The following is a 27918-nucleotide window of genomic DNA, read 5'->3' as shown; positions in this document are numbered from 1 at the left end:
CACCTCGTAATTTTTTAAAGGTTTGTTATACGCATGAACCACGTCAAATGTGTAAATCTTCCCCTTTCTCAAAAACAAATTTCAATTCAGACGAAAAATAGGCGTCCAGATAAAATCTTATTTCTTCATGTAAATTTTTTATCCCTTCATTGAACAACGGAATCTGTCTCCCCACATTTATCTGGTTCATCACACCTTCTCCCGTATACTTTAACTAGCTTCAATGATTAGAACTATTTTTACTTTTTTAAGATTTTAAAGTGTATCACTAATTGCATTTCCATTGAATAAGATGCCTTTTTCATATCAACAGAAACATTTTATTTTATAATAACGCCTGATGCACTTAAAAGCTTTGGGTTATTATGAGTTAATACATATTCTTAACCACGCTAGTTGCACTCCAAAATGAAAAAATATATATATTCCTTGCTACGTTTAAACGTTGGTTACTTCAAAAGTCTTCCTTATGTGTGCATTTATTTGAATTAAATGTTTTACAATGTCGAAAAAAATCATAAAATTTAAGTAACAAAATGTGAGTTGCTCTTTAACTTTATATTCATATAATACAAACAAAACTACCTTAAAATAATGTGTCAGTACTTTGTTAAGTTAATTATATGGTTAGTTCTAAATACTTAACTCAGTTCGTGTTACTACTAATAAAATAATATGATAGGAAATTTCTAATTAGAAGTCATAATTTGTAGAAATTTAATTTTGAAGTATTTCTGTTTTAACAACCGTTTAGTTTAACTACAAACTATTTAAGAAGCAGATTATTATTTTAATTTTAAATATTACTTTACTATCAAAGGAATGTTTAGATAATTTATGTTATCTTTTATTACAGATTATTTTTACTTTTAGTAACATATATTAATAGTCCTCAAAATAAAATTACTAGAGAAATAAATTAATTTTTGTTTATTTCATTATCTATTAATTCTTTTTACTATAAAATGCTAAGTTCAAAGCCAATAAAATATTACACCTGAAAATACTTTTACACTATCTGATACTTTTACACTATCTTTAAATTTGTATTTGAAATGTTAACATTAACCATATTTTACAGCTTCTCATTGATATTTATTGAAAAAAAAATATTGACTGTGTATTTTAAAATATGTAAAACAGATTGTTTAAACAATAAAATCTTGTATTCTACTTCCTCATGTGTTTTTTGTCTAGAGTGATACAAATAGAATCTATTAATATCGTATCAGTAAATATACCAAATCATATCAGTAACCATAACAAGAATATTTATATCAGGAATAGGATATTATTTATACATATCTGGAATATTTAATGCGTATTCGGTATTAAATTTCACATTTACTTCATTTATATTTCATTTTTAATTGTAATTAAAAAACATAAAATAATGGAAGAAAAAATTATTTTTTAGTATTACAATATATATATATATATATATATATACTTTAGAATATATTTTAGAATGGTGAAATACATAACGAAAATGGTGCTAATGTATTTTATTTAAAAATGTTCATTAATATTTTTAAATATTCCATTTAAATTATTGTCGATAACGTTTTTATATATTACAGTAACATATTTTACTTTACGAGAAAACAGAATGTCAAGTACAGACACCATCAGTTTTGATATACATTTAAATACGAATGTAATTTAATTGTTTACCCTTTGACAAAAGTAATAAAAAGGGTTTGAATTGAATAATTTTATAATTGTATTTTTTTCAATTTTCATTAAAAAACTCAAATCTGATAAAAAATCGAAACGTCTCTATTCGTATTTACTTTGTCATCCGCAAATATGGATTTATATATATTATAAATCCATATATTTATATTGTATTATATAATATGGATTTATATATATTATTATATTTTTTCTTTTTATTAAAATATGGAATTTCAAGGTATTATATAAAATAAAATAAACTAGCCAGGTGTAAATTTCACCTTATTCTCATCTGTTTAGGAATCCTAAGTAATAAGCTTTTATTTCATGAGGGACAAAGCGCTAAGTTGAAATAATTAAATTTGGAAAAATTTAGCTAAAAAAAATTTTCAATTTTTTTTTCAAAACATGAAAATTATTTACAACACACCTGCTGTGGACACTACAAGACTTCCTTTTACGCCTATTAAATTACATATACACATTTAAAAATAATGAAAAGTACATAAAATTCTATGTCATTAATAACTTTATTCATTTTTTATTTTATTGCTATTATTGAATTATTATTTATTGTAAAAAGTTTGTTTATAATCAGAGGTTAATAATTATTAATAAATCAATGTGTTTAATTTTTAAAAAAAGTTAAAAAAGAGATGAATTAGGATTCGAACCAATGTGCCTTCCCCTTGTAAAATCCAAAAATTCCATTAATTAAAATTCTATTTCGTTATAACTCTGGAAAAAATAAGCTTTTTTTCAAGCCCTCATTAATTTTTTTAATGAGGGCTTATTACTGCAAGGAACAAAATGTCCAAAATCCAAAAAAAAAAAATGAATTTTGGGCTTTTTGGCCACTTTTGGTCCAGTTGATTGCAATCAAAAGGGGATGTGCTCAGCTAGATGTTATAACAGTCCTAAATCCAAAATTTCAACATTCTACGTCTAATCGCTTTTGAGTTATGCGAGTTAAATACCTACAGACGTCACGCCAAAAATGGATTCAGGGATGGCCAAAATGGATATTTTCGTTGAAATCTGAAAACCGAAATTTTTCGCCATCACATAATTTACTTTGTAAAAGGAAGTAAAAATAAAAATTTAATTTCACATGCAATATTTACTACTAAAAACACCTTAAATCTATATTATAAACTATTCAAAAATATATACTCGTATTTTTCTATATGAAGTTTTATCAAAATATTTTATGGGGTATATTTTTTTACTGGGTTGAAATAAAAATTTACTCTATTCTTTAGTCAATGATCAAATTTTACATAAGTAAGTTTTACTATTAGTTTTTAATAATTTTTGATGAAGAACTTTAACACTACAAAATTAATAATATAAAAAATTATGTTTGAGGAAAAGAAAAATTCTGGTCAATAAAAGTACAGAAAAGGTAATTGTGAATTCGATGACATGTGAAGGATCTATGGAGATTGAAAGAACGTAAAATTTTAAAAATATTACAGTGTGGCGAACTGTTAGGACAAAAAAAGGACGTGGTGAACATTTTAAAAGATTTTTCATCTCCAAAAGACTTCATAGGGAATTGATTTAAAGGAAATTAGATTTCTCTAAAAAAAATTTGTTAAAGAGTTTTCATGTTTAACGTCTGACAAAAAAATAAATAAATAAAAATCAATTTTTATTTGATACAAAATTAAATTGTTCCTATGTTATTTTATGTCATAAAAATCTGTTTCCCAATTTAGAATTCAAAACCAAATGTTTAATTTACAATTAAAGTTTCTATAATTATCGTTTTCTCATCTAATGTGATTTGATAATGAGGCAATAACCAAAATGAGTCAACCATTCTTAACTTAAAATTGAATGAAACAATAAATGTTTTGCATCCAGATATTGGTGCAGTTCAATTATTTAATGAAAAATCTCTTTTTTTTCCAGTTGCTCTGGAATTAAAGAAAGTGGGAAAGTTCTATAAAAAAAGAATTTTTAAATTAGTTAGAAACTTTTTTAAAAACTGAATGTAGGATTTTAATATCAGTTGCATTTTACATTTATGTTTTTTTAGAATAATAAAAGATAAATATCCATTTATAATTAATATTAACAGTAAATTTTTTTCAATGCGAAATTTATTTTATAATTAAAAAACTGAAAAAAATATTCCAGTTAAATAATCCAATAAATAATCGAGTATTTTTTTAAAATTTAAATTCAAATGTACTTGCACTTTCCATAAAGTATCTGACAGATTAGAACTAATAATTAATGAATTATTGATAATTAATAAATATTAAAATAAGAATAAATTAAATGGAATAATTATAATTTCAGAACATTTTAAAAATAATAATTTAACTTTATTTTTACCCAGAGAATATTTTTTATTACTTTTTTCTTCTTCTGTAAATTACAGTATAAATAATCATTTTATATATCATACACCAATTTTTTTGTTTTATTTATTTTTTGAATTTTTTTTACGATTTTTGGATTTACACTTGAGGAAATTGCGATATTTTTGTGACCAGAAAATTTAACCATTAAAAATTTATATATAATAATAATAATAATCGATTATTATTTTATTTAAAAACTAATAAAAATAAAAATGATTAAATATTACGAAAAAGATAACGTTTCATACACAATTAATTATACAAAAACTCCCTTTTGTTAGTTATAAGGTAAACCTAACCTAACATATTTGTTAAGTAAGAAACTGTTGAGTGAATTCAATTCCGTTAAAACAGAAGTTGTGAAACAATTATAACAAAACCTTTACGTTATTATTATAATCACATTCAAATGGATATCTATTATTTTAAATAATTATTACGATTAATTAAATAAATATATATAGTGATGAAATTTAAATAATTTTAAACAAATATAATGTAATAATAAAAATATAAATTAAATAATTTTATTAAAATCAGCAAAATACATTGTAATGTTTATTTACAAAAAAAAATTACTGTGGGTAATACTTCAATTGTAATTAAATTATTTTACTCACAGGTATAAATTTTAACCTAATAAATCTATGAAAAAGTAAACTAAAATTCTAATAGAACAGTAAATTTTATAAATTATAAATTGAAATATAGTTTCAGTTTAAAAAAAAAAAAATAAAGGTATTAAATCACATCTAAAAGAGGGTGATTTTGTATGTACAAAAATTACTGTACTGTAAACTATAATCAAACTCTTTAAATAAAAACTATAAACTATAATAATTTTTGTATTCGATAAACGTACATTTTTTTTTCTATCCGATATATAAATACAATATTTTTTTCCTAATCAAAAACATGTTTTGTTATTTATTTTATTTTTTACTAAAATTTAAAAATGTTATCTTCTTTTTTTTTATTAAAACTAAATTCTGAAGTTAAAAATTTATTTTGTAACTTATATTTCTAAGAAAAAACAATATTAGTTTTAAATTATTATTTCATATTAAACTTCTATTTGAGGTTATGTTTGTTCATTGATAAAAATATAGTAATAATTTATTTATTTTTAATGCCGATTATCAGTTATTTAGAATAATACAAATATTTTTTTTTTTAAAGTTACTTTATATTTACTTATTTAAAAATCAATAAATGTATTGAAAATTAGAATTAATAAACATAAATGATAAATTGTGTGTTATAAATACATAATTGTGTTGATCAATTTTGTAAATTACTTCTGAACAAATAAAAAGAGAAACAATCGAAAAATCTATTTTGAAAAAATCATACTATTATATAGTAATAACCTAATTTTAAAATTGAGATGTTTAAAAATAAGGTTAGGAAAAAATTTCATAATTTAAATTTAAAAGGATATTTTTTTGTTTAAACTACATAAAAGAATAATATGCATTTAAAATACAAAGTACGCTCATTTTGTTTAAAAAAAAAATAGTAAATCATTTTTGTATGATAACATAAGAAAATCATTATGTACAATTTCGAATAAGCTGTTTAAGAATTCAAGAACATTCGTGTAATTTTAGGTTATTTCTATTCAAATTGGAAGAATTCTATCTAAAATTTAAATATCAAATTTTCCTTTGTTATTTATACACAGAACATAGTCTGGGCTCGTAATTGTATGATATTATTATTCTTTAACAGAAGTAAATCGATTACTCATTTCTGTTGTATATATTTAAAAAAAAAGTAGAATATGTAATATAAAAACACATTCATTATATTTTAATCAACGTTTATTTTTTATAACGAAAAGGTTATATATTTTTGGTCTAATTTTAATGAAAACATTTCGTGATATTTCTCATTTCATCATTTATAAGGTTAGGTTATATTTTTTTAAGTCCAACATTTGAAAGTCACATACCTTTCGTGTTATTAAAATTTACCAAATAAAATATTACATTTCTTTGTATAAATGTTAAGAAAAATAGTTAAAAGAACACTTTTATTGTAAAGTGTGAGAGATTAACTCATCAACCCGACTCCAAGCGTACAAGTCTATTCATCGACCATCATTCATTTATTTTCTCGTTTATTAGTCGCGAAAGAAGGTGTTAGCCTAGATGTTTATTATTTTATTTTTTACAACACATGATAATTTATAACCTACCTTAATAATAGGGGTGGCGCCTCCAGATGGGCTGACACTGTTGTTGGTCGCCAGAGTGAGATGAGGTCCATAACTGAATGGAACGAACAGCATGGGTGTCGACTGAGCCGCGGTGGCCGGAGAGGAGCCCTCACATGCGGTTGAGGTGTCTTCACCCCTACAACGGCAGGGCTCCGGCAAAGGGTAAGGAGCTGGCCGTACGCTGGACGCCAGCCTGCTGGAAGCACGAGGGGTTCTACTGACACGGTCTCCACCGCCGCACGTACAACTCCGCGGCTTCCAAACCGCACAGGGGTACACCCCGACCAGGCTGTAGCCCACCAAGAGAGGCGGCCCACCTACACTATCACCTTCCTGTCGGGAAATCTTGACGATCTTTCAAAAACAGTCCTATCTATTTCCCTTCTTCCGTCACCCGTCTTCTTTATTTTCTTCGACTGGAAAAAAAAATTGTTCAAAAAATACCACAATGTTTTTTCTTTACTTTTCTTTTCCACTAATTTTGTTGTTCTCAAGATAACAGGAACATCACAGTTTTCCTACGACGGTGATAAACGTATTCGAGAACAAAAAAAAATTATAAAATACTTTTTACAAAGTATTCCTTTCTATTTTTAGCTTAATAATAACAGTGATATCTCTATCCAATTCCTACCAATTAAGTAATTATAATAATAGTAATAATATTACTTTTCAATTATAGCTAAGATCAAGTTGCTGTAATAACTCACCGACTGTGCTTAGATTATTTTAATTTTATATTTTAAATATGTGATTGAAATAATATAAATTATCAGTTGTAGGTTACACTATATAAATATCATAAAAGTTACTAAAATTTGCATTATTTTAATAATTAATTGATCATGTTACTTATTATTATAATAATTGATATATTATTTATTGTTTAATGTTTGTAATTATACGACAATTTTAGTATAAATATATAAATACCCGCGCACTAATATTCACTAATGATTATATATGATAAGTTGCGGCTGTTTGATGAGTAGTTACATATATTGCACGTGGTCACTGCACTGTCACAAATAAATGTATATTTCACTGTTCCGTTCTTTGTCACTGACAAAAGATGTGGATATAGAGGTCGCGTTAAGTCCCCGCTGATCGACGGTTAATACTAGTCGAACACCGTTTAACTACGGTACTATCTAAAAGAACAATAACGGATAAGCAACAAGACCGAATCGAGAGACCACGAGGTTGCGGGATAAGGGTGGGGGAAAATCACGTGGTATCGTTGCGGTTACGGGGTAGAAGATGGTCAGCGGCGGCGAGTCGCAGCGTCATGCAGGTTGCTGCTTGTGTAGCGGCTGTACAATAAATAAGGCCGCTGTCGGTGGCGGGGAAGGAGAGAATAGCAAAAGCAAGCAACAGAGGAAAGCCGCGCAGGACTAGAGCTGGGTGGCTGGCTGCTGCTGCCTCGCAATCAATGAAAATATAAACCAGAGCTCGCTGCACTACACAACAACCCCCCCAACTGTACCCCCTTATCACCCCTCATCTTACCCCCCAAATCCCTCTTCAATACCACCCACTCCCTTTATAAAGCCTCCCTTCACTACAGCACCTGCTATATCCACCTATCTCACTTTAACCGACTCTATCTCGCTCAAACGCAGACAAAAACACACATAGACAGATATACACATACATACACACACCCATACGTATACAGAAATATATAAACACACATATACACTGGATATTTGTTTCGTTTTGTTTTTCTAAAAACAGCATCGACGAGCGACGATGACGGTGAGGCCGATGACATACTCATAACAAAGTAACAAAGACCCTGCTTAACTCTTAACTTAAAACATAAACACGACAACGAAATACTAAATAAGTATCAAGAAAAAATAACAACAGCAAAAATGAAGAAGACTTTATAAAATTAAAAAAAAAAAACTAATTATCAAATCTAGTAATTACTTCGTAATAAAAGAATAATTATTACTATATAAAAGAATAAAAAACAAAAAAATGAAAAATAAAAGAAACAGTTACAGTACTATAATACAAAACATTTCATTCCATTCACCAAAAGAACTGAACTGAAAACACGCAATATTCACATAAAGAAGATTTAGTCGTACATTACATTCATGTTGTTGCTATATTCTGTTAATAAACAAAAACAAAAACTCCCAGATGATAAATGGCTATAATTTATCAAATACAAAGTGAAATACATTGAGTGAGATATATATGTATATAACTTTAATGGGTTATTCATAAATTATTTAAAGTGTCAGTTTGTAATACCCCGAAATTATTAATTATAAAATATTAACGTAGAAATATGATATTACATTCGGATAAACAAATTTAAATAATTAAGATTAGTAAAAATTATTAATTTCTGTAATTACGTTAAAGTAACGTAACATAAATCAGGTTAATAAATTATTAATTATGAAGAAATATTAATTTATACGAATAATCAACCTTGAATGTTATCAGCATTGAAGTCACTCTGTTGTTACGTAAAAATACAAATGGAAAATTCATTTTGCAGAATATTTGTTGGATAGTGTATCATACAAGTAAAACCAAAACTTGTACCAACTATTTTAATTTAGTTTCTCATTTGTAGGGTCTATTTCAATATCAACTAATTCTGTTTTTCTTGCAGTTTTGTCATTTTACTTAAATCATAGGTTGAAATTTAATACACAGCAAACACAGAAGGAGTGCTGCTTCTTAACTTTTGAGTTACTTAACTCAAAAACCCGTCCAACAAATATACAGGTGACAATACTAATGCCAGATAATTAAGAAATATATAATTACATCATATTGTTTTAGCTAATTTTAGATTTATTTTCTTTATATTTCATGAAGCTTTTATCTCATTTACATTTACTGTATATAACGTCAAATAATATTGGATATATTAAGATGTATTTTCAACTACTGCGATTTAAAAAAGTTATTCCAAACAAATATAATAAGTTTTTATTTCAAATTTTTTATGGTTGAATTTAAATTGGAATTTATTGTATTTTCCATTTATATTTCTTTTCTGCAGGAAATATAAAAGAAATTTCACATTCAATTTGGAGCTCTTATTTTCCCCAGAAATATGCCAAGTGTTTAATTTATAAATAAGATTATACAACTAAATTACCTGGTATTCTTTGATGGTTGGGGTCCAATTAATGACAATTCTCAGAAATGGTGGCCTGAGCTTGTACAGGTTGCACCTCATTTACATGTCATACATCTCATCCTCATCTCGTTGTGCCGTGTGGGTTGCTTACTGTTCACTAGTTGAACAGATTGCAAAGTACACATTAGGAAAATAAAAATAAAATAATAAGGAATTTTTAAAAATTAATTTTCATAAAAATAAACTCATTGCTATACCAAAATTGACGTTTTTTAATTGGAAATTAAATTGATTTAAATTGGGTGAGTCTAAGAATAAATATTCATAAAAAATATTTTATCAAAAAATTTACTGTCCCAATAATCAAACGCCAAACTTGTTCAATATTTAATTCATAATTATCTTTTACAATTTGAGAATAATCATAATTATTTTATTTAAAAAATTGGTTTGTAATTGAAAATCAAATTTTTATGATGTGTGCCCTAAGGGAATCTTATTTTTCAACTTAATATGAGTCACAGTTTATTAATTTAAATGGCATAGACTTTCCCAAGAATAAAAACATGTATTCTAGTCTAACAACGTGAAATAAGCAGCACGGTGATTTTCCGATACCTTTTTTATTCAACCTAATATATTGTTGCGTACCGGCATAGAAAACCCTCAAAAATGCAGTTAATAATATTGCACTGCCCTGAGGTAGATAATCCCCACGTCCGGAACACAACATCTATGTTCCACGTCCAGGGCGGCAACAGCTGTACCTTTGTACATCACATATAGCTGGCTAACGGGGTTCCGAGTAGATTCCTCGGTTATGCTTTGTTAAGTTTGACCTGGTTCCAACTTCAGGTCACTAAACGGACTGGATTTTTGGCTACCTGCAGGAAATGGAATAACAAACGATTTTGGAAATGGATTTATACCACTCTTAGAGCTGGCGATGTGGCGGCCAGGGTCAATGTTATTGCAGGTGTAACGGAGACCCTTCCGTTGTCCACATGCCCCCTGCGATGGCAAGCATGTAGCAATGGTGCCCATGTATGTCGGTGCATGGGAGCTCTGAAAGCTTCGGTGAGTAGGAGCCTGGAGTCAGTGCAGAGACTGCGCATCCGCTCTCTGCCAGGACATATGCCGGTTCCACCGGAGTACCGGATCGGACCTCCAAGGTTAGTAGCCCTGGAGTGGGGGTGTACCCCGGCGGCTAGCCTTGCTACAGAAGGGATCAATGTTCATGAATTTTCCTGAACCAACTAACGTGGCAGAGGGTGCACGTAAACACCCTCGTTTAGAAACCGCCGATTCGCCACAAGCGAAGAGGAAAAAAGTAAGGAGAGTGATAAGATTAGAAAAAATGTTGATAAAATCAGTAAAGATTTAAGAAAAGCTTTGTTTGGAAATAATGTTCCCAAACCAAGATTTTTGGTCATTACAAAAGAGAATGGTAACTTCCAAAAGGTAAGTCCATTCTTAATTGCTAGAGAGATTACAAATTGTGCTGGTGGTCCTGTCAAGGAAATCCGTAAGACGTTTAACGGATTACATGTCGAAACTATAAACGACATGCAAAGTCAGAAAGTCCAGGCGTTGAAAAAGATCGGTGAATTTGCGGTTACTGTCCAACCGCATAGTACACTTAATTCATCTAGAGGAGTTGTTGTTTGCCGTGATCTTCTTAACTGTACTGAAGAAGAAATAGTGCAGGAAATGTCTAGTCAGGGAGTGACACATTGTCGCAGACTTTCTATGAGACGAAATGGTGAGATTCTTCCTTCGGCCTCTCATGTTTTGACATTCAATAGGCCAAGTCTTCCTGAAAAGATACGAGCTGGCATCCATCGGCTTGATGTACGGGCATTTATTCCGCAGCCGATGAGATGTTTTAGATGTCAACGTTTCGGACACACTGCAGCTAGATGTGAAGCGCAGGAAATTTGTATATGCGGAATGAAGATATATGAGGGTGATCCATGTAAAGACCCTCCAGTCTGCATTAATTGTAAAGGGCACCATAACTGTCGATCCAGGAACTGCCCAGTATACAAATCAGAAACAGCCATTCAGGAGGTTAAAACGCTTCAAAAAGTCAGCTACCCTGAAGTGACGAAGATTGTAAACCTACGTACACCTAGACCATCGACTACATACGCAGAAGCAGCTGCTGCTCCCCCCACACCTAAAATCAACTTGGAGCAGTTGCTTAATACGATGGCACCAAGTCTCGCGACAATGATAGAAAGAATCATTAATTCCAAGATCGAGTCGACTCATCAGATACAACAAAGTAAACATGAGAAGGCTCATTCCCGGACTGACGTCGCCGACAGAAGACCCGTACCAGCGCAGTTTAAAAAACCGGCAAAATCTTCGATTATAACTCCAGCAATAGACGTAATGAAGAAAAATCTTGATTTATCCGACAAAGATCTAAAGATCACCCCGACGACGAGTCATATAGCTAAGGATACTGTGACAAGAGTACAGGAAAAATCTGCGTCAACCAAAATGGAGGTGCAAGTAACTATCGAAAAAGCACCAGACACAGACGATATTAAAACCGTACCTACAGAGGCCCCAAAAGCTCAGAGAACAACTGTGGCGAGAGCATCTGTATCAGCCGGCCCAAGCACAGCCTTAGACATTGAATCAAGTTCATCAGCTGCCGAAAGTGCATCGGTTGCAAGTTTAGACTCAATTGCAACGATGCTCACAGCACCATTGAAGCTTTCATCACCTGATGTAAGCCGGCGAACGTCATTGGCGTCAGAAAGAGAAGACGATGCCATATCCGAAGCCTCAAACACTCTGTCGTCGGAAGTTGAGGCCGTTCGCAGAATGGAAAAACGTAAGAAAGGATGGCCGAAAGGAAAGCCTAGGCGGTAATTTGTTGGATTTTAAATTAGAAGATTGAAATTTTGATCACTTATTTTCTTCATGGAAATATGAATTAAAGAACCTTTTTTTTTTTTTTTTTTGGGGCCAATGACCAAAGTAGTCGATGCCCCTAAAAACCTCAAAAAAAAAAAAAAAAAAAAAAAAAAAATATTGCACTGGACTGTGAGAACGATGACTTAAGTTCTCCATAAGGACTGGACATACACCAGTACTTTCAGAAAAATCAATTCAAGGTAGTTTCATCTGTGTTTCAGAGGTATATATATATAAAGTAATTAACTAATGTACTCTTTTTTATCTTTCTGATTTTCTTCACTCAGTACTAGAAGAATCACACATAGTAATAATTTTTTTTAAATCTATCTTGCCTACATATATCGCCTACTCTTTCATATATTCCAAATATTTTGCTATTCATTCGGTAAATTTTATTTCCTTCAATTAAATACAATTTTTTTTATCATTTAACAGGTCCACAATTTTCTAACAATTTTGATAAGAGTGACCTTAAGTGGCGGATAAAATCTACTGATTTTTCCAATAATAACTGAACTAAACTTACTTTTGATTATCAGAAAATTAATCCAGATTACATAATTTACCAAGAACGAAGATTTTTCTTTCAAACTTCATATTTACCTTCAATCAATTACAGATCCTCTTCTATGAAATTAGCATAATTCTTTTGTACTTGTAGTTTGGATAAAGGGGTTCTGGAGTTCCTTTAGTTAGGAGAATACATATTTAAAATGCTATCAGAATTGAATTATGTTTTTTTTAAGGTTTTTAAACAGTATTTTATTAATCCCTAAGTATGGTTCTACTTAGTGCATGTATTAACTATGTTTTATATCAGCCAATTTGTGATATTTGGTTTGTATGAGGATACAGCTAAATGTTTCACTTTTATTTAGAAATATTTTCTGCGATTTTATCGTATAATTTTAACTTCGTCTCGTGTGTCCAGTATAAAAACTTAATACAGTTGGAGAAGTTTATTTTTAGTCTATTTGAAGCGTTATATTTCTTCGGCAATATCGTCTGTAAACAGATGCTTTTTTTTATTCTCATAAGTTTATTATAGTTATATTTATCTAGATTTTTGACTGAACAAAGCTCTACGTAGAGCAAGTGAGACGTTACTTAAAGCAAATATTTATAAAAATAAATAATAAAAGTTGACAGTAAAATAAATATTAAAATTTTTTTATAATTTCGTAAAATTAATCTGAAATCCATTGCATTAAAAACATAAGGAACATAAATAAAAGTTCATATCATAATACATTTAGAAATTGTGAAATTATATATATATATATATATATATATATATATATATATATATATTCACACATATAAATTATAACATAGGTGTAGTAAATGAATAGATGATTCGAATCTAATTAACATAAGACTATATACAAAATACGTTTTTTTTTTTGTAATATAAACTACACCAAAAATAATCAAAATGCAAAAACAGAGCGTTAACATCACTAAGAGGAGGCCACAGAGCAACATCGTTTGTAAACGGTGTAATGTAGGAAATAAAAGGCGTTCATTTAATTTTTTTTTGTGGATATAATAAGTTTCGATGTAATTTTTCACTGTTATTGTACAAACGTCGATAAAGTATACTTTCATCAATACAAGATTCAATACTGTTAAAATAAGAAAATTCAATGAGAAATAATTACATACTTATTTTAATTTAATCAAATTAATTTTACTTCTGTAAATACGATTAAGTGTGACGTTCACGTCACTCCCATCTCAACACCCATATATCACAAATTGTCATCCACTGATGATCCTTCTCTAATAAATTATGATACAATTTTCGTTACGTCCCTAAGTCCACTGACCCATTCAACAGGAGTTAAGTTAAGCTCTAGTAAGAAAATATATCTAAAAATAAGCTGATTTATTATTTTTTTCTCTACTCCTAGTTTTACGTACAATCAAAACTATTTCATAAAATAAGTTTTCTGTAATTTAAAAAAAAACTAATTGCGTTTTATTGTTTGTAGATAATACGAGTAGTATTAAATTTTATAATTTTAACATTACCAGAATTCAAATGTATTATGCTTAGTAAACTAAGGTAGTCAGACTGCTTCTGTGATTTTATAAATGACAGAAAACTGAAACGTGAAAGGCTCCTGATTTCTTTCTTTACTGAAAATTTTTACAACGGAAAGTAGTTTTTGAAAAGGATGACACACAAAAGAATTCTTCGCCTCTTTGAAAACTTTCCTTCAATTAATAAAGTAAAATATTTAATGAACTCAACTGATTGGATCTTAATAGCTATATTCAGTATTTTCTATTTAGTTTGATATTATGGTTAACACACAAGACCTTTTATTTCTTAGGCACCGTCAATCATTTTAATACTTACTCTAGATTAAATGTATTTTAATGGCGCAAATACTTTCTCTTCTACAGAATCTTTCTGTCATATTAGAGTATAATTTTAAAGCTACATATAGTGTAAGTGAAGTTAGATAGAGGAAGGTTTTTGTGAGATACCTACGGTGTTAGAGGAAGACACAGGGCTTCCATGAATCGGTTAATTTGATAGTAGATGATTGTAAGTAATGCTTGGTGGTCGTGGTTGGAAGAGCCCATACGAAGGCCTGTGAAAATCCATTGATGGAAATGTCTGTCGAGACATCTGCATCGGTGGCTTCCTGACAGAGGCCAAACTGATTGTGTTATAACGTTTAGAGGGTCTAAAAGACGACCTCCGGTAAAGCCCGTCAGGGCTAGGAACGGAAGGAATGGTATGACAGTCGGGATTGTCACAACGTGCATTTCATCCTCTACCGGGGATTAGGATGTATACATGCATATATATGTCGAGTACTTTTCATTAATTCAATTGATAGGTGGAGTGACATACATTCTTATCGATTTTTTTCATTTTTGCGATAAGTATGATTTGAAATCTGTAGTTATATTTCCGACGGATTATTTTTATCAACAATGCTTATAAAAATTTTAACTGTCAAATATGGATAATATATAAATGTTATTAGTATTAAATGATTCAATAAATTAATCAATATTTTAGAACCCATTTTTAATTACAGGAAATATATACTTGTTACGTGATTATTATATTAGTCAAACACTTAAAAACTATTTAAATAATTTTAACTTACTTTAAAAAATACTTTTAAAAATATTTCCGTTAAAGAGGATTTTCCTTTAAAATTTAAAAGAAACAGAATAAATTTTTTTGGAAAAAAATAACATTTTTGTTCACTACCATGAAATTATTTTTTCTGTAGTTTGAAGAGAAACATTATCACACAAAATATTATTTCGTTAATTTCAATTCCAGACCGCTTTTCCAGCTTTACCTTCCATATATTTTCATAGTATATGTTATGATTAACATATATTACGTAATTCGTAATTTTAAATAAGATCAATTCGTAATTATAAGCAAAACTTTATTTAATTCGTTAATTAAAAGATTATTTTTATATGGTATTGAATGTATTACAAATGAACGTGTATATACTCAATGTATTACGTTGAACAGAATAATATATTGAAGGCAACAAAATTAGATACCACTCAAATCAAGCTACAAACACCCTTACTACTTACGGTCCTGAATTTTAATAGAACGAAGTAAACAAAAGATTGGAAAGGAAAAACGATCATTACAATATAATTATGTCGATCATCACTAAATGCACTGAAGATACCAACATGTGTTGCATGTTACATGTGTACATGCGTGTTACATGTGTGCACTGATGACCAATATGTATTGTATTCAGTAAAGTATATGTTCTTCGTGAATTTTATCATATGTTCTTCGTCATATTAAAATATAAATAAATTTCAGACTAATTAACGCCATATTAATTAATATTTATAGGCAAATAATAATATTATTATTTCAACAATATTTTATATTTCCGTTAGTTTTATAACATTTTGTTATTTTGTTCATTTCCTATCATTGTCACTAGAGTGACAGTGACAATCCTAGGAAATAATAGTATATATATATATATATATATATATATATATATATATTAAATAATATATCAGTTATATTAATGTTCAATTTGTTTAAACAAATACGATTTTTTGTCAATGCCGGATTCAGGTTATTTTTTTATTTTCTTTGAAATATACAATTTTTTCCCCGGTAATATAATTGAAAATTATACAATCGTACAGCGCTATACAGTATGCTATATAAGGGGAAGTAGTCTAATCGGGTTAAATTATGCGTGTGGCGTTTATAAAAATCTTAATATTTCATAACACTTTTAAGAAAAAAATGCAAATTTAGCAACGAGAAATTCTGGACGGAAGTATGTATTTATGTTGGTCTGATATCTAATGAATGGATAAACCGCGTTAGATGAAATTTTTTTACTAAAAATCTTTTACATTTCAGTATTTTATTCAAATATTATATACATTTTTTAACACATTTTTCTTATCTAAAATGCTTCTGATGGTTTTTGCTTTTATTCCTATACTATACAAACGAAGAAGATATTGAAGACCGCTGGAAGAGAATGAATAAGATTACTGCATTCTCCACTGTGATGCCCTTCTCAGGGATCACAGGTCTTTCCAAGTTTTCGTTTGTAAATATTTACAATCAACAAATACGGAGAATCAGGTAAAAAGAAGAAAGAAGCAAGAAGGGTGTTCCACGACTGCGAACTGATACCAGCCCTGGCTGCTCAGCTGGTGTAAGAAGAAGAAGAAGAAGAAGATCCTGTATCTAAAAACGTAATTTCTCTGTCCTTCCTTTATCCTACAATTATTAGTCAACGACATACACAAATGAAGGAAATGAAGATAACCCTACAGATACCATACGCGACTCCCTCGGCGAAGTAAGTGCATTGTACCTTCCAAAACTAGGGCTTAACAGGCGCACTTCTACTAAACGGCCTACACCTTTCTTATCGAAAGGCTTTCGGTAAACGGAACGACAGGGAATCGAGTTGAGAGAAGGAGGTAAGTACCTTGCTAAACTCTCCAGGAATAACCCAAGTAAAAAATACTTCAAAACCCGATTTGCAAAAGACGGAAAGCAATCCCGAATTCTGTTGTTCTAAACAAATATAAATATAACCGTCATTAAAAATTAAATACCCACCAGATAATTAGAAAAATCCAGCAGCAGAACCTCTAGGGTCTCTCAAAAATAGGGGTTAAAATATCTCCCCCACCGATACCCTTCAATTCTTTTCCTATCTGATCTTATTCAAACCCTCGTAAACGGATGGGAGTATCCAACTGTATTTTTCATTTTGTGGTTCATAGAATGGACATCCAATTCTGCTTCTAATTAGATGATTCCATTGTATTAGTAAATGATTTGGTTATGCGTTTAGACAATTTCACTCTTGGATAGGGAATAGTAATAAGACTAATTTTATTGGTTTATTTTCAATAGTTATCGATTTATTTAATTTCTGACTGGATTAAGAATTTTAATGAAAATTTGTAGGATGACTTCTAATTATCGGTCACCGATACCATTTAATTTCGTTTAAAATAAACGAGAAGATAGGGAAATAAGTCGCTGTGGGTCCCGTATCTGAAAATTTTACTCAAATAGTCGAATAATGTTTTTATATTTTTATTTGCATAAGTACATATTTTAGTGTTCCGCTAATATTTCCCACTAAATATTATAAAAAAATGATTGATATATATTGATACAAGCAATAAATAGGTTCTTATTTTCAAAAATAAATAAATGTTATTTGTTTATTATTTATGTATATTTTATCCTTATGTATGTATGAGTGCGTGTAGATGTGGATATGAATGTATGCTTCTATAATAATTTTAGGAATAAAAATTCCTCAAAGATACTCTATATTAGGGTCATGAATCGAATCATAATATATTTACATTGGTCTTGAGTCCGTTTATCTTAGAGGGGAGTTTTAAATGTGGTCAATAATCCACCCCTTATGCGTTAGATGAATGATATGGATCTCGTCTTGGCCTTCCAGAGGTCAGTAAAGATGTTTAAGAGGGGTAGAATATAGCAAAGATATATTTTAGGCCGTGCCAACGGTGAACAAGAGGTTTATAAGGTAATAGGAATATTTTTATTGTTATTACTTTGGTCACATCATATTAGATAATATAACATAAAATATCTACTTGATGTTATCCTCTTTTTGTCCTTCTAGCGTTTACTTTTTCCTTACTTGTAATAAAATTTTATGGTAATATGTATACATAAATATATTTTTGTTATGCTGTTTTATTTACAATCAGTTTCCCAAATAACAGAATATACGATAAAAATTTTTACACAAATAATAATACAATTAAAAGTATAATGAATACAATATAACCAACAGTCCACACAAAACATACGTAAATCAACGACTAATGAAACAGAGAAAAATATATATGGTAAATACAACATTTTTAATAAAACTAAGAAATTACAATATTCACCGCACAACAGTCTCAAGAGCCAAAACATCCAACCTTTACAGTCGTCACACACTCTCAATGTTACCGAATACGCTAACAGTCCGGTAATTTAAAGCGAGGTAAGCTTAATTATATAAATTGACTCAGAGTATCCCTAGGTAATCGTGTATCTTCTTGTTCTTCCTAAATCATGGTACCTCCGATGTGTTCCTCAGTACTTTGTTCTGGAACCTCTGATTAATGTCGATATTGCTAATGTTTGCTGTACCACAAATTTTATGATTTAAAATTGTAATGTTAATGGTTTTTTTAAACAAATTACATGAAATTATGAAAACGAAATTAAACTCATCTGTAAACTACTTTTCAGAGATGTAAAAAAATGTTATCTGTAAAATATACGTGTAATAGAATAATATAAAAATGATTTTAATTTTTAAAATAAAACCAAAATAAATCGTACATTTTACACAGTAAAAGATATGACGTAAATCTATTCATATTACAGACAATGGAAGATTACAAAAGAAAATAAAAAATTATAAACTCAGGTTAAATTGTTAGTTTTTATTTTTAATAAAATTTATGACAAAAGATTTTACATTACAAGGTGAAAACCGAATTACGTACACCAAATGTACATATTTCTTGAAAATTAAACTAAAGATTCAAAATATTTTGACTTATCCAGTTTCTTCTTTAATTTAATTTATACACACCTTTTAATTTTTAACCAATATAAACGTGTGTAACTGAAAGAACGCATTTCAGACTTTAGTAAAAAGAGAATTTTAATCAGAAGAAAAGGTTTCAGAGGAAATGACGTTTAAGTGAAAAATCTGGCTCCAAATTGTTGTTTTATCAGTGTATTAATTACTTAGTTTTATAATTCAAAATTTTGAAAGCTCATTACCGTTTAATGTTAAAAGAAGAAAATATATGAAAAGTATGAGAAATCAGAAAACCAACTTTATAAAACCAAATTCTTTTTAAGAAAGATAATTGAGAATTTCAAAAATTTAATATATATAAAATGTAGGCTTACCTTCATATCGTTTATTTATATTAACCGTATGTCGACTTCAGTCAAGACGCCTTTTTCTCTGAAAGAGAAGAGGATGGATTTTCATAAAAGTTCTCTTCTGAATCTTAGTTGAAATTTAAAGCTAGGCACCAATAACCTTTATCAACAAAATTTCTCAGTCGGATACTTTGTTCTTAATGACAGGATCCGAGATGGAATGTTTAAATATAATGTCTAAAAGGAAATATCTAATAAGAATATTTATTCATTTTTTAGTCAGGCAGTTTAAGCTTTAAATATGATACCCAACTCGATGTGTCTCAACAGGGAAGAAAGGAAGAATTCAAAAATGTATATACGTTCAGAAATTTAGATAAATTAATTTAGTCGATCTCCGTAGCGAAGTGGTAGCGTTCCGATGTTTGATGCAGAGGTTCTGGATTCGAATCCCAGTCGACATGGCAATTTTCATACGCTAAAAATGTTTTATTTTCACATTACCGTGTATAAACCTTTTTGTAAGCTTTTGTGGGTTCATCAGTCAATAAATAAAATATAATAGAAGTGAAGGATGATTGATTTACATTCTAAAACAAAAAAAAACCTTCATTATCAACAGAAGTAAGCGTCTTCTGATGCTTACTAAACTAATTAAATCGGGAAATTCAATTGGAAAATTAGTGGCAAATGAGTATTGATAATTTGGAAAAAGATCAGATCAGACCATAATGCATCTGTTGAAAGTGAGAAGGAAATGTTAAAATAGTAGAGTCTTACTATGTGATAGCATACGGATTATGTAATACGATATCTTTAAATGACAACGATAATTACAATAATCCTGTAATATTGACAAAATTTGTTAAAATATTATCGAAAATAAAAGTTTTCCTCAAGGATCTTTCCACAAAAGTCGAACTTAAATAAAGATGTTTAAAAATCTGTGTTTACAAAATTCTATTTTTTAGCTTTTATATTTAACTTAGTAAAAAGTTTCCTTTTTTTGAAAAGAAGCTGTATGCTTCTTTTGAAAAAAACTGCCTGCTTTAATAAAATTGAGAATAGAAGTGCAGAAAACTGACGTAAAGAAATGGCTATCCAACATGAGCTATAGTTCTCTGGAATGCGGAAATATGTATAATTTTTTAACACGTTTTTATGAAAATAAGAAAAGGAATGTAGAAGAATAATGTAAACAGAGTGACAATACTAATAATTAGTTTGAATTTTTTCGGTTAAATTTCCTATTAATATTTTTCAGCATTTTCCTATAAATGAGTATCAAAAAGACAGTATTCTACTCATAGTACCGTAATCTATATCATGATCAAAGTAAGCAAGGATGATGAAAAATTATAATTACAAATTATTTACGAGTTTTTTCATGACAATCGGAGATGAATATTTTTTAAAACTACAAAATTTGAAATAGATCAATTATTAATATTAGGAAGTTTTTAATAATCTAATTAAAAACGTTTTCAGCCGGAACATTTGCAGTGATAGAATTTGGCCGAAGTTTATATTTTTAAATATCATTAAAGGTACATTCAAATTGCCTTTGTAGACAATAATAATTATATTTATTTATTATTATTGTTTTTTTTTATTATTTATTTATTTGTGTAATAATAATAATAATTTAACGCAATCTTTCTCTTCAATTTATCTAAAAAAGATGAAAAATGTTACAAATAGAACTTCATTAACCTAATAAATATTGATCCTGCAGATCAAGTAGCTTTATAAAAGTAAGGTCCAACATAATTTTAAGACTGGTAAATTTCTCGTTTTTTGATGTCGATTAGAAAAACGTTCTGGGCAAAAAGATGCAAAAATAAATAATTACTTTTAATAATATAGTAATTATTTATACAAGTAAGTGAGCTGTTAGGTCGTGATAGTTTTACATTCAAAGTTAGACATAATTTCATTCAACCAGTAGTGTAGCTTATCAATATGTGTGACAGTATTAGAACTTAGTAAAAAACTTTATTTATCGAAATTAATATTTACTTAAAATTAATTAAAAAAATTGTAAAAAGTTTTGGAAAAGGTAAATAAAACTCAGTAGTTTTAAAAATGTTGAAATGCAGTTATAGTTGTATCCCATATATTCATATAATAAAAACAACCTAAAAACATGTTTATGGTATTAAAATAATCAATCTATTGCTATACTCCCTGGTCCTGAAACAGATTTGAACCTACGGAATGTGAGGTACGATAAGTGAGAGTAACAGTGATATTCCCTGCCACACCTTTTTTGAATGTGCTCGTTGGGAGATATAATAGCCAGATATAACGTACAAGAGATTACCTCGGAAACTACAACAAAGTATATGTTGAGAGGTAAAGAGGAATGGCTGACAATAGAGAAATTCATGGCTGAGGTTATACGAGCAAAGAAAGTGGATTGCATGAAGTGGGAGGAGTTATTTTAAGAAAGTAAAAAAACGGCTGACATCCGAATGCTGAGCTAGGACCCGGGAACGGCATAGCCCGGCCTGTTATACCTGGCCTTAGCGCTTAGAAGCAGAGACAAGATGAAAATAAGTAAAAGATCAGGAACCGGTAAGCCGAACTACCATACCGGACATACTGCCGGTAGGTGGGAAGGCTCATTAGAGTCGCAATGACACTTTACTGGGATGAGTAATACTTGATTATTGAACCCAGCAGGAGAACAACAGACACAAAAAAAAAACATCGATGTCGAACAAAGATCTCAGAACAATCTATTGAAAAATATAATAGAAACGGCACGATTCGCAAAAACACTGAAGTACACGATTATCTGAGATTGCCAACCGTTCGAGATGTGACTGAAAAAACTTGTAAACTGGTTCACGGTTAGCACCCTGAATAACAGCGAGGCCATTAAGCGTCTAAAGCAACTGCATATATTAGATGTTAAGTTGTTTGAGATCTGAGTTGAATCAACTATCCTGTTGTGCATTATCAAAATTCTTCAATTCATTTCGCCACTTACTTTTGTTGTCCTTTGATTTGTTTCACTGTTTCTTTGTTTGATTGGTTTTTCTGTAGTTGATAAGACTATTTTTCGATGTTTTACTTTTTTTTATGTTTTGAACTTTATCATGTTCCTTGGACGCTTTGTATCTGCTTATTTATGTATACTGTATAAAATATGTATACATATGTAAACGTAAACATAAGCAGTTCTTTGAAGGATTTCATAGGAAACTCCTCTATGCATGTCATGTTTATCTTTTGGTACCCAAATTTACTTATGGTAAATTCTGGTAAATTCGACTGTATATTAAACATCAATGAGAATTATATTTCTATTCTGGAATTTGCTTTACTTTTATATAAACATAGTTCAATAATGAGAAACGTAAAGGTAACCTTTAATTTTATTATTTCCGACTACTTTAACGCTTATCCTAAAAATTTACTGACGTAATATTAAAAAAATGGGTTTGTCTTCTTGTCATGAAAAACGTTTTTCCCATTTAATTAATTAATACTTATATAAGCTTCTAAGATAGCTAGTAAACAACTTATTTTAATTGTGTTTGTTTTATTAAGCAGCAATTTCCGACAAAAGAAAAAATAAATCTAAAAATAAAAGTGTTTATACAGTATAGAGAGTAAGTATTTCTCGAATTTCTTATCTCAAAACGATTCACTCTTCTTTCCACTTATGTGAGTATTGTAAGATAACATTTTTATTTATATTGCCAAACAGAGGAAAGATTCATCCAGTGAAACATATTAACCGATTACAACGCTGAAGACGATTGTTATAAATTATCACAACTGTTTAAAACTAATACATAAACCAAGGTAAGAAAAAACAATTTGATTTATTTCACTGTGGATATTAAACTTCATTTACTTTTAATATGGATAAAAACTATTTTACTTTATAGATTACATGTAAATAATGTACATGTAAATAATGTAATTCTGGTTCGTAAAATATTTAGTCAGTGTTAATTACAGAAAAACTAGAATAATTATTTCCCAATACAAAATTCAAAGAAATTTTACCGAAAAAGAAATTCAATTGAAGTAGTTTAGTTAAGAAATTTATTTCACTAATAGATTTATAAATTGAAATAAAATTACTAAGCATTAATTAATTTAAATTAATATATTAAAAACTAGAATACTAGAGTTATTAAAACTGAAGTTATAACTTTTCACAAACATAGCCCTAAACTCATAAAGGTGCATCCTAAAAAAACATAATCTAACTAATAATGAAAAACTAAGTTAATTCTCCTAAAGGTACTTAAAAAAAACTGTTATAACTGTGAATAGCACTTACAAAGATGTGGTATAACGGAGTTAGTAACTTTTTTAAATCGAATTTATTTAGAGTTTAATTGTTCCAAGTTTTAACTAACAATTTAATTCAAATAGAATTTTCAAAAAAATGGTGAATTTTTAAGAAAATATATATTATTACCTTAAAAATTAAACCGTAATTGGGAATATATGTAGTAGATATTTTCTGAATCCATAAAAATATTTATTAATTAATTATATTTCATTTTTGGCATTGAAGAAAATAATATCAACTCACCTTCGGCGTTTTACAAGCAAATCATATTTATTAGAGAACGTACAGAATCTTTTATTGAACTGTTTCTTGCCAAACGCTACAGTAGCTTAAGAATTCTTTATGAACTATGCTATTTTTAACATTAGCAAACTAATACAAAATTTCAGCATAAATTTGCTTAGATATTTATACACAGCTTCCCAAATTAGCCTCATATTTTTAGTACTCATGGATCAGTTTTACAAGATGCTATTTTTTTATGAGATTGTGAGTGTAAAGAAACTAGAAATATGTTGTGAGAAATTTTCTGACTAACTTATCCAACATATACGTATATTTTAATACAATATTATAAAAATATATTTCTTATTTAATTTAAAATAAAATTAAATAATATAAATTTAATCAATAGTAATTAATCGCTACTATAATTCAATAGTTATTTGATTGTATTTTGAATATATTTAATGCATGTTCCTTAAGTTCCAAAACAACACAATTTTATAGAAGAACTTTGATTTCCTGCTTGGTTTCAGATGCATATCAACAGAACAATGATTTCAAGTACTTCATTACTGCTGTGTTTAGCAGTAATAGTTCCTTTAGTTATGGCAGAAAGTATAAGCAATCCAAATGAGATTAATTTGCGAACGAAAGGTGCTAGCCACAACCTAATTCTTGGTCAAAGAACTTGGGGAGATAGGTAAATTGAAAAATATTAGTAATTTAGAAGTAAACTATTTGAACAATTTTATAATTTGAATATAATTTAATTATTATTAATATTAATTATTTGAATACTTATAAAAATATAAGATCTTTAAATGCGATAAAAAACAAAAAATGATAAAAATTAGGTGGGTAAGTAAAGAAATAAATTATAATATTTTAAAATGAATTAGACAACAGAAAATTTTATGGAAACGTTCTGTAATAATTAGAACTACTTTAATGATATTAAGGCAACAAATTATGGTAGCTATATGCAATAAATTTGAACGTAAAAGGAATTATAGTGGATAAAAACTACTAAATAATATAAATATTACAATATATATGCTACAGAACATTGATGTCGCTAATTAAATTATCTTGGAATGAAGATTGTACTCCATAAAAATTTCTATGCGATTCTAAACTTTGCGCTGTCCAGATAAAAACTGGAAAAAGCTGTGCATGTGTCACATCTATAAAAGGTTAAATAAATATTAAAAGTATAATCTTGGCATTAACAGTGGTAAATTGTTGATACGATAAGGTTAAGAAATTATTGTAAAATAAAGTGCACAGAAAATTAATTACGTAAAATCACTTAACTTTGATAATTAACCCTGGGTAGATATCAATAATGACCGATACCTACTCTTTGTAGGTGACTCTTACCAAAGCTTTCTAAAGAACTTAAACTAAAACTATAATTTTTAATTTACACTTACAAGGATGTTAATATCTGACAAATTCTTTTTATTGCAAAACATTGGAATACATATTAAATATAAAATTCCACTTCATGTAAAACTGTTTTTTTTTTTGTTTTTTTTTAATGAAATTTACAAACCATACAAACCTGGTTGGTTCAATTTTAATCGGTAAAACTATAACCGATTTATAAATGTTTTAATGCAAATCAACAAAATATAACAACTGAATTTTCAAAATGAATATATTTCTCTACTCTAAATAAGGCCACTAATCGTGATTTGCTTATTACCCATGTCTTGTAATAATGTTGCTTACTCATACTAATTAATTATTTATATTCATAATTTAGAGATAATTATTAAAGATAAAAACATTTTTTATACATATTCAAATTTAATAAATGAAAAAAGATAAATTTAAACATTTTATATATATTTTTAATATAATTTAAAGGAACCAGTGCACAAAATATTTTATATAATAATAGTTACTGTTTTATGATAAAAATAGTTTTAATTTTTTTTCTTTAAAATGTTTGTTTGTTTATTATTATTTTTTTTTATTTATAAGAATCGAATTCTGTTACTGTTATTAATTTTATATATATATATATATATATTTATTTTTTTAATTTTTTTTTTCAACTAAGAATGATTGATTTTATTTCACGATTGTTTAGCTCAACAATTCTTTTAATTTTAAAAATCTTGAATAATTCGTTAAGTCCTATTTTAAGGACAATTGGGAAACAGTTTGCTTGAAAGATTGTTGAAGAGTCAAATACAAAATAACGAAAACCAACGATTTCGATATAAGCTGCGATACTTACCTAAACAGTGTTACGTCAATTATTTTTTCATCAACCGAAAATGCACTTTATATTAAAAAAAAATGAAAAGACTGACAATGAACTGATAATCTCAATAGAGTTTTACCTCATTGTTTATTTTTTATTTTTTAATTCACATGATTTTCTTCTCTTACATTACATTCATCATTAAAAATAATATACTAGTGTATAATTTCCTGCAAATGTGTATTTGTAGAAATTAGACTAGAAGTTGAATCAGTTCAACTTTTACTTTAAGAACCTTTTAGCCTAATACTCATTTGTATTATAAAAATGTCATTCCAATCCTTCCACTTAAAAAGATAAAAAAAAGCTAATGTGGAAAGTAAAAACTTCCATATACAATCAAGGAAAATATTACTAACCAAATTTAATGTATAAACCAACAAAAACCATCATAGATGATGGTTAGAAATATATAGATGTATCTTTTAAATTTTGAGTACGAAATTATTTTCTTACTTTAAATTACATCATAAAAGCAGTGAACTTACCTTCCCCAGCTTTACATTCAAATAAACAGCAAATTAAATAAATAATAATAATTAGGTATTCTAATTTCTTATCTGTAATGTATTCAAATGTTTGATTAAATTAAAACTACCTACTCTACATCAATGAAAGTAGGCAAAGTAATTTATAAAAATAACCATCGTACAAAAGGCAAAGAAAATCAACAAGCATTTGTGTTAAAAATATTACGCATAACGTCTTATACGTAATGAAATTAAAAAACAAAGTAATAAAAATTTGTTGTTGCACTTCGAGAAATACAGATGAATTCAATTTCTATAAAATAGCAAACAAGACTGCAAATAAGAGAAATTTTAACCGTTTTTTGTATGAGTAGGAATGAAGTGTTTTGGCACTGGTAGAATAAATAATATAACCTCTTAAATAATTCTGCAGATACGATCAATAACGTATAGGTCATATAAAATTAAATAGGTAAAGATTTTAATATATTATATTCGAGTATAACATCGTGTTACTTTATATTATATATATGTTTTTTTTTTCAGGTTATTATTTCACCAGGTTGTGGATGTACACCGAAAACTATTTCGAAAAGTTACTTATGATGTTAAATATCCTTCAGGAAGTTATGGTAACGCCAATATCTCATGCATAACAGTCATCGATTTGAAATCGGATGGTACTGGTGGATATCCATATTTAAAATCAGGGGGTGTAGGTTATCGCAGTGCTTTAATAAATCTTTTATCGCAAAGAAGCCACGGCCTACATTTTAATGTTACAGTTTATGGAAAATAGAATTTATTTCGTATGATAAAATTGGAAAAAATATTTTGTGATAAGTTAAATAAAAAATGTTAGTAAGTAAATTT

The 27918-nt window shown here is 28.4% G+C and overlaps 1 protein-coding gene across 1 annotated transcript; it reads left to right on the top strand.

Moving 5' to 3' along the window:
* Positions 1–23414: 23414 nt before the first annotated feature.
* Positions 23415–27915, top strand: LOC142325081 (putative salivary secreted peptide). Its single transcript, XM_075366405.1, has 3 exons — positions 23415–23573; positions 24834–25000; positions 27592–27915. The coding sequence occupies exons 2-3, from the start codon at positions 24834–24836 to the stop codon at positions 27842–27844; spliced, it is 420 nt and encodes a 139-aa protein (XP_075222520.1). The 5' UTR covers positions 23415–23573; the 3' UTR covers positions 27845–27915.
* Positions 27916–27918: the final 3 nt, after the last annotated feature.

Source organism: Lycorma delicatula, chromosome 5, assembly GCF_047948215.1.
Source record: "Lycorma delicatula isolate Av1 chromosome 5, ASM4794821v1, whole genome shotgun sequence".
In the NCBI taxonomy this organism is placed as follows: Eukaryota; Metazoa; Arthropoda; class Insecta; order Hemiptera; family Fulgoridae; genus Lycorma; species Lycorma delicatula.
The sequence above is the reverse complement of the archived record's forward strand: the minus strand, read 5'-3'. Positions and strand labels throughout refer to the sequence as shown.